This window comes from Thamnophis sirtalis, unplaced genomic scaffold (assembly GCF_051295495.1).
Source record: "Thamnophis sirtalis isolate CommonGarterSnake01/CBP01778 unplaced genomic scaffold, rThaSir2_p1.2 scaffold_4, whole genome shotgun sequence".
NCBI lineage: Eukaryota > Metazoa > Chordata > Lepidosauria > Squamata > Natricidae > Thamnophis > Thamnophis sirtalis.
This window is the reverse complement of record NW_028261384.1, coordinates 119,260,746-119,269,634: the sequence shown is the minus strand read 5'-3', so window position 1 is coordinate 119,269,634 and position 8,889 is coordinate 119,260,746. Positions and strand designations below refer to the sequence as shown.

The following is an 8,889-nucleotide window of genomic DNA, read 5'->3' as shown; positions in this document are numbered from 1 at the left end:
TTGATAAGTAAACGCCATGTTGTTAAAACGCCCGGAGGGGCTCGGGGTTCCTCATGGAAGTAGGTGCCCAATTTTATCCATAAGGAGAGTTTTAAAGACCCCTTTTTCCGGGTAGATTGGACAATGATTTTAGACATCAGTCAATAAGTCAATTAAATGCTTTTGAGGGGAAAACGGGAAGCGACTTGCCCATCGCTTGAATAATTACACTAGAAAATTTAGATATCCCGAAGCTCATGAAGGTGCGCTTCCTGTTCTTTCGAGAAACCCGATCCCATACTCACGAATTGAGAGGGTGCTCCGTTCGCAGACGGCCGGCCCTGGGTGCGAGGCTTTTCCCGGCCGAGGGTGAGATGAGATGGGCAGCATGGATCATCACGTCGGGGGTCACCAGATGCGATTTCTCCGCGGGTGGTTCATGAAGCCAATGAGGAAAGAAGACTCGGACACGAATTTCCTTCGGGACGAAACCGACCCGGAACAGAGTCCGGAGGCTTCTTTTATTGATCATACACAAGGGAGGGGTGGATTCACATAGCCAATGCGGACCAATCATGATTGTGCAAGTTTACAGTATATGGTAACTCATTTACTCTCATGTAGACTCGAAGAACACTCATAGTCAATAAACCTTTTATCATCATGCAAACATCCAATGCTTAATTAATGTTTGAGAGTTAAACAGTTGTAACCCCTGATTTAATCAACGCTTAGTTACAAGTCTGTGGTTGCTGATCTGCTTAGTGTTAAGGGTACTGATTTAATCAACGCTTGGAGTTGGACAGTTTGTCTTACTGATCTAATCATATGGCCAATTATTGCTTTTAGTTTACTGATTTAATCATATGGTTAATTATTGCTTCTGTTCTATACGTGTTACAGTATGGCAGATGCATACCTGCACGTATATCGCAACAGACAGAGGATAATTTTATGGTATTACTTCAAAAAAAATGGTGTTATTAGCCATCAAACAATACTATATACACTTTTCCCAAAAGGTTTCCACAATTTTGGCCACTACTGTATATGGAGAGCTGTGATTTAGAACATGTCATTAATAAACTCCTATCCTCATAGTTCTTTATGCCTAAATTTTCTTCTGTTAATTTCCCAACTACCCCACAGTATCTCACACAAATCTTGGGGATCATCAATTCATGGAATACTTTCAGTCTGCAAAATTTCAGAAACCACTAGGTGACAGCAAAGATCTTTGAGTAACTCTCTGTTGCCATCTAATGGTCAATCCCATTTTTCCAGTCTGAACTTTCTGGTTGTGGAGTAACAGGACATATGGGATTAGTTGATGTAATAATTTTGGGGGATTTGTATACAGATTTGCCTGGAGGAAAGGAAGGCTGGGCTGAATACTAAATCCCTCTTCCTAGTCCCTTCTTTTGCATTGGAAAATATTTGACAGGAGCAGAAAATTGCAAATTTTTGGAATAATCAGATGGATTTACTAGGAAAAAACTTTGCAAATCTATACTCAAATCTATTTTCTGGGCTCAACCCACCATTGAAAAATTATTTTTGGCTTACATTCTGCCAAAACCCAAAAGTTTCTTTCTATAGATTTCAGCTTTGGACAAGTTACTCTCTCACATACACCAGCCTACCTCAAAGGCTTATTGTTAGAGTGAGAAAAAGGCTAAATGTTTTGAATGAAAGATATAAATTTAATACGTAAATTAGTCAACACAGGAAATTGTTGGCATGTGTCCCACTGGAGTATGACATTTTGAGATAGCTAATGGATAATTAGGGACACAGTGGCTAAGACACTGAGCTTGTCGATCAGAAAGGTCAGCAGTTAGAATCCCTAGTGCTGCGTCATGGAGTGAGCTCCTGTTACTTGTTCCAGCTTCTGCCAACCTAGCAGTTCGAAAGCATGTAAAAATGCAAGTAGAAAAAGTAGGAACCACCTTTGGTGGGAAGGTAGCAGTGTTCCGTATGTCTTCGGTGTTTAGTCATTCCAGCTCTTTCAGCTTTGAAACAGAGATGAGCACTGCCCCCTAGAGTCGGGAATGACTAGCACATATATGTGATGGGAACCTTTACCTTTAATGCATGACCACACTTTGCTCCCTCCATCTCCCTCCGTGTCAATTTTATTTTAACTGAATTTTTAAATTTAAATCCCTATTTATTGCTGTAATGCTTTATAATGTATATTTAATTGAATGACTGTTAAGCTACAGAATCACCTTTGGCAAAATGTAAATTTCATAATAAATAAATTGCTGTAACCATCCCAAAAATTCAACATGGTCAAGTTAACGAAATTCAATGGTTTTATTTTAAAATAAAGACAATGTCCTGGTAAATTGGACTAATTGATCTTTTACGTCCCCCTCCTGGTCTAAGTAACCTCCTTATGTAACAACTATGGAACTTTCCATATCTATTAAGAATACAATTCCCAGAATTCCTAGCCCGGCTGTATTAACCCAATGATTACTACATTTTTTTTTTTAAAAAAAACCTATTTTTTCAATTCGCAATATGCTGCTCCAGGGCTCAAAACTAAATATTGGCCTACGCATCTGCAAAAGACAACAATTCAACGAAGGAACGAGGTAAACAATACACACTTCCTATTGTATGAGGGGCACGAACGGATTCGAGTATATGACCGGGGAAACATTTCCGGCGGTTTCTGATTGGTCCCGAATCGCGGGTGTTCGCCTCTCAAAGTTTCTCAACGTTCTATTGCCATGAATGAAAATAAATTCCGAACTTTTTCCTACCCACGTGACTTTCTGAGAACTCACGGAGGGCCGTTTTCGACCGACTATCGAGCTCCTCCGAAACTATCGCCGAAGTGACCCGATTCGTTTCCGAGACTCCCCGAAGTGAATCCGATCATTTCCGAAAGAGGCCATTTTCTGGGCCTCTCTAGTTGTTGCCACTCTAGCCTTGACATCTCTATGATGAAACTGCTTTGTGGATCATCCCCCCCTCCCTCCCCCCCCCCCGGATGGGTGGCTCAGGCGGGGAAAGCCTTTCAATCGTGGGCCGGAAATGCTTTGCGATTGCAGAGCGGAAGAGACTGGAGTTCAAAGGAGGCGGAGCTTGATTGATAGGCCTATAAAACCCCCTCGCAGCGGCTCAGCCCTTCTTTTTCCGCTTCCGGTCGCAGTATCGACAAGAGGGTGAGGTGTAGGCCGCGTGTTTCTCCAAAGGGAAGACGCTGCAGTGGGGGGCCCCAAAGAAATGGGGGAGAAGGACGGATTCTTGTGAGGGACTGTTAGAAAGGCGCCACATGGTCGAAAATATTAATCCGTCGTCTCCATGTGTTATGAATTCAGATGCCCAGGAAGACAAAAGAATGTGCCCCCTCCCCCCTTAATATTCAATCTCAGATTTAAAGTTATTAAAAATGGATTCACTGAATCTCAGTGGGATTTATTTTTAAGGAATTACGCCTTGAGCTGAACGCTGTTTCTCTTAGGCTTAGGCTTCTCTTAGGATGTGGAGTGTTTCCTCCCTTTTTAAAACATGCCTTCGCGACTTTTGTAATGTTGGCAGTTAAATTACATATTAGGCGAGCGGATACCTGGTGGTCTGCTTCATTTTTTGTAGGGAAGCGTTTATTTTTTTTAAAGTAACATTTGCTTTAATGTGAATTCTTAGTTGGAAGGAAAATTATGGGAGAAAGTTACCCTTAAGTATTTATTTTCATACATACCACTGTTTCGGTTTTGCTGAAATATCTAAAAGGGAGTAAAATCTTGTAACGCTTATTGGCAGAGGATGCCTTTTATTCAAATTGTCAATTTTTTATGTTTCAGTTAGATTCTTCATTTTTAAAAATAATCTTCACAAGATGTTCAATTCTGGAGTCCTCAAATAGCATGAAAAACATGGGAATTGGGAATATAGAATATTGAGTTGGAGAAAACTACATTATTTTATATTCCTTTGAAAGACCTAGAAAAAAATTAAACTGCATAGAATATCAGATAGGAAGCATAAACTTGAAATGCAAGTAGCAGTATTGAATAGCAATATTCTGTATTGAAAGGAATAAGAATACTTGTTGGACTTCAAAACAAATCACTCAGTGCTGGGATTTTGAAATTAAATGAACTGAATGTCTGTTTGGTCTTTCCTTCCCAGGAATCCTGCACAATGTCTGCTCATCTGCAATGGATGATTGTTCGCAACTGCTCAAGTTTCCTTATTAAAAGGAACAAGCAAACTTACAGCACGGTGAGCCACATCTACTATCTTCAAAACCAACAGCCTTCTTGCAAATAATTCTAGGGTGTTGTTAGGCTTTCCTGGACTTTGAATCTACTTTTTTCCACATATATTTGTTTTCAAATAAATGATTCTGCCTTGAGCTTGCAAAACCTTTCATTATAAGTTACAAGGAATTCTAAAAGTGTTTTTCTTTCTTTAAAGGAGCCCAACAACCTGAAGGCCCGTAACTCCTTCCGCTACAATGGTCTGATACATCGCAAGACAGTAGGAGTAGAACCAGCTGCTGATGGAAAGGGTATTGTTGTAGTCCTTAAGAAGCGTGCAGGTGGGTATTCTCCGCTTAAATCAAATTCCTACTGAGCAGAGAAGGGGGAACAAAATAAGTTGGAAGCAACCTCAGAGGTCTTCTAGTCCAACCCTCTGCTCAAGCTGGAAACCTGATATTATTCCAGACAAGTGGCTGTCTAGTCTCTTCTTGAAAGCCTCCAGTGATAGAGCACCACTTCTGAAGGCAAACCGTTCCACTGGTTAATTCTTCTCAATTTTAGGAAATTCCTCCTTAGTTCTAGCTTGCTTTTCTCCTTCAATATTTTCCATCCATTTTTTCCTGTCTTGCGTTCTGGTACTTTGGAAAATAGGTTGACCTCTTCTTTGTGGCAGCCCTTCAAATATTAAATCACTGCTATTACTCACTTTTAGTCCTTCTTTTCACTAGACAAACCCAATTCCTGCAACCGTTCATCACATGTTTTAGCATCCAGCTTCCCAATCATCTTAGTTGCTCTTCTTTGCACTCTTTACAGAGTCTATATCTTTTTTACAATATGGTGACCAAAATTGCAGTATTCTAAGTGTGATCTTACCAAGGCCTTATAAAGCATTACTAATACTAATTCATGTGATCTTGGTTTTATCCCTTTGTTAATGTAGCCTAGGATTGCATTGGCTTTTTTGGCTGCTGCCGCCCACTATTGGCTCATATTTAAGTGATTGTTTATTAGGGCTCCAAAATTTCTCACAGTTAACTGCCATTGAGCCAGTACCACCTATACTATGCCTGTGCATTTGGTTTTCCCAGCCTAAATATAAAATCTTACTTTTCTCCACATTGAATTTCATTTTTTAGGCAATTCCGGAAAGGATAGAAATAATGTGTTCTTGAGCCATAGATAATGCAGAGTGATGGAAGCTCAAAGGGCAAAAGAAGTTACCCAAGTCTGCATGTAAAGTGCAGAATTTATATTTACCTCAGTTTTGTGGAACCAGAAATAACTATTAGATTTCACAATGATTCTGAGCCATTCAAAAATACAACTTAACATGTCAAAAATGCTTCTAAATTAAATCTTAAATTTGCAAAGCAGTACCTAGAGAGATTTTCAGTCACCCAAGCCATGGTGGTCCCAAAGGTACTTTTTTTTTTTTTTTTTGCAAAGCAGCGCGTTTAAAATAGTTAACAATCTCTGGATAAACAGATATATTCTGAAATTCTCTTCCTACAATAAGATACGTTGGTCTACAACATGTAAAAACCAGCATTAACTGTAGATACCAAGTATATCTAGCAGGATCTGCCAACAATGCCCCATTAATAATCTATACTTCTGCTTCTCAGGCCAGAGAAAGCCAGCCACTTCCTATGAAAAAGTCACCATCAACAAGAATGCACGGGCCACTCTCAGCAGCCTCCGCCATATTATTCGCAAGAATAATTACCGCAAGGATCTGCGCATGGTAAGTCAGCCTCCTGGATTCTCACTCTGCAGAGTGGGGCTTGGATAAATATTACAGCTTCCACTAATCCAATTAGTACATAGTAGTGATTTATGGTAAACCACACTTCTCCGTCCAGCTAAAAAGGAATGCAAAATGCTAGTCTTTGTACCTAAATCCTAAGCCTTGGCATTGTTAAGGTATATACTGTATAGGAGCCATGGTGGTGCAATGCTTAGAATGCAGTATTATAGGCCGGTTCAGCTCTGCTAGGAGTTCAGTCCTCACTGGCCCACAGTTGATTCAGTCTTCCATCCTTCTGAGGTTGGTAAAATGGGGGCCCAGATTGTTGGGTGCAATATGTTGACTCTAAACCGCTTAGGGCTGTAAAGTATTTTGAAGCAGTATATAATTCTAAGTGCTAGTGCTATTTTCAAGTTATGGAGCAAACTCAAAACAAAAACCCTCCCACTCCTCTAATTTGTCCCAGGGTTTAGCAGTCTCAGCAGGTTGGGCCCAGTTGTTGAATAACCTGGAAGCGAAATCTTGTGTATTTTTTGTTGACTCAGCCAAATTTTTGCCCTTTTGAGAATGCTTAGGCACCCTGATAGTTGTGGGCATTTTATTGCCCATATCTCACTTAAGGGAGTTTAATCAGAATTGGTACACATACTGACAAAAAGGTGAAAAGCTTGATTCAGGGATGCTGTTGAATGAGAAAAAGAGCATAGGTATAAACATTAGGAAATCTGCATTTGAGGAGAGAAGAGATGTATCTGGAGTTCACTTTATTCACGTCCCCCTTTTTCCCCTCTCTCCTCCAGGCTGCCTTGCGTCGGGCAAGTGCAATTTTGCGCAGCCAGAAGCCCGTGGTGGTGAAGAAGAAGAGGACTCGGGCTCCCAAGACTGCATAAAAAACAGTTCTCAAATTATCTAATAAAAGAATACAACCAGAAAGCAGAATGTCTGAATGTAATTTATACATCTGTAGTCATGGGATTACTTCTCTCCTCCAAGAAAATGAACTGGACATTTCCATTTGTTTTGAGAATAGAATAAATATATCAGAAATCACTATTTCTGTAATGAGATGGAATTTGAAAATTAGTAGGGATTTGCAACTTGAGTTTTGAGTCCCGCTTGTTTTTAATTATGTCTCACACCTTCCTTGATGCCACAGCTAGTTTGAATGGAAATGGTTTTGCTCCTTTTAGGAAGTCTGGCTCTAGTTTAGAGTCCTTTTCAAAATGTTTTCCTAGGATATGTGTAACAATCTGAGAAACCCTGGGTACTATCCATAGTTCCCTCTCACTTTTTCTTTTATCTTGCAAAGTTATGTTAACTATGAGAGTTGCTTTTTAAAAGCAGAAATCAGTTCATTTCCCTGTATATTGCCCATATAGGATAAGCATCAATGTAGGTTTTTTTGTTCCTCTTTATGACGCCTTGAACTAAACAACAACGACGCCGTGAAGAGGGAGGCCAGCTCCCTCTCAGTTGCTGGATGCAGTTAAATCAGGAAAACTAAATTTATCCTGATCACATTGGTGGTTAAATACCTGTGTTGTGGAAGTTACAATCTCCTGACTTCACTGTTTACAATGTGAGCTGCTTATATTCAATTATACAATTCCTGGTAAAGTGAACTCCCTTTACTGCTTAAACATCTTCCTTGCTATAGAAATATCTATTCCTCTGGAACTGAGCAGTTAAAAAATAGCATGTTAGCAGAAAAGATGAAAAAAATGAAATGGATTAAGATCTTTACGTCACCTCTCACAGGGAGAGTGACATTTGAGATTTTTTTAATTGGCTTTGCAACCATAAGGTGGCAGTTAAGAGCTGAAGCAGATCTAGGCAGTTGTTTATTTTCAGTTTTATCCTTTTGCCCTAGATTTCAAGAGGTTGGATTTACGTACCATTGTCTATACTTGCCTCAGTAATTAATGTCGATGAGAAGCCTTCTTAGGGGACACAAATCCAAAGGAAACACTTTGTAGATGATGCACAAAAGTCAATGAAGAAACCTGATTGTTTTACTCTGTACCTATAAGTATTGGGTGCACTTGGCTGTCTCATGCCATGGTAGCTCTGGATAGCTGCTGGGATATTCAAAAAAGAAAGATGGGCTTTCCAGTGGATAAACCTGTGCTGCTCTTCTATAGCATCTGTTTTTCTTCCTAAAAGCTACCAAGGTGTGACAGACCAACAATTGGACTGACTTGTTAGTTGTGAATTCGTATCCAACTCATTGCAACCCCATGGACAACATCCCTCCAAGGCATGTCCTCTACCATCCTCGAGTCCATTTAACCTCACTCCTGCTTCAGTGACTCCATCCAGCCACCTCATTTTCTGTCGTCCCTTTCTTCTTTTGCCCTCAGTCTTTCGCAGCAATAGACTTCTCCAGTGAGTCCTTCTCATTAGGTGGCCAAAGTATTTGAGTTTCATCTTCAGGATTTGGCCTTCTAAGGAGCAGTCAGGGTTGATCTCCTCTAGGACTGACCAGTTTGATGGCCTTGCAGTCCAAAGGACTCGCAGGAATCTTCTCCAGCACCAGAGTTCAAATGCCTCAATTCTTCGTTGCTCATCCTTTCTTAAGGCCATCAAACCAGCTTTCACAGCCATCCATTGCAACGTGGAAAACAGCCTTGACTATAGACACTTTTGTTGGAAACGTTGGACACACTATGTGCCCTCAAAATTTAGCTGGCTGTAGCAAATTACCTTTGCAAGCCCATATGAGAGAATACAGGTGATCCTGAACTTATGACCACAATTGAGCCCAAAATTTCTATTGCTAAGTGAGACTTGTTAAGTGAGTTTTGCCCCATATTATGAACTTTCTTGCTCTGGTTCAGCAAATCTCTGCAGTTAAGTTAGTAACTCAGTTAAGTGAATCTGACTTCCCCATTGACTTTGCTTCTCAGAAGGGTGAAAAAGATGATCACATGACCTTGGGAC

At 40.2% G+C, this 8,889-nt stretch overlaps 1 protein-coding gene across 1 annotated transcript; it reads left to right on the top strand.

Annotated features, from left to right (window-relative positions):
- The first annotated feature begins 3,038 nt into the window (after window positions 1-3,038).
- RPL28 (ribosomal protein L28) lies at window positions 3,039-6,882 on the top strand. Its single transcript, XM_014052972.2, has 5 exons — window positions 3,039-3,158; window positions 4,126-4,218; window positions 4,414-4,537; window positions 5,828-5,946; window positions 6,750-6,882. The coding sequence occupies exons 2-5, from the start codon at window positions 4,138-4,140 to the stop codon at window positions 6,837-6,839; spliced, it is 414 nt and encodes a 137-aa protein (XP_013908447.2). The 5' UTR covers window positions 3,039-3,158; window positions 4,126-4,137; the 3' UTR covers window positions 6,840-6,882.
- The last annotated feature ends 2,007 nt before the right edge of the window (window positions 6,883-8,889 follow it).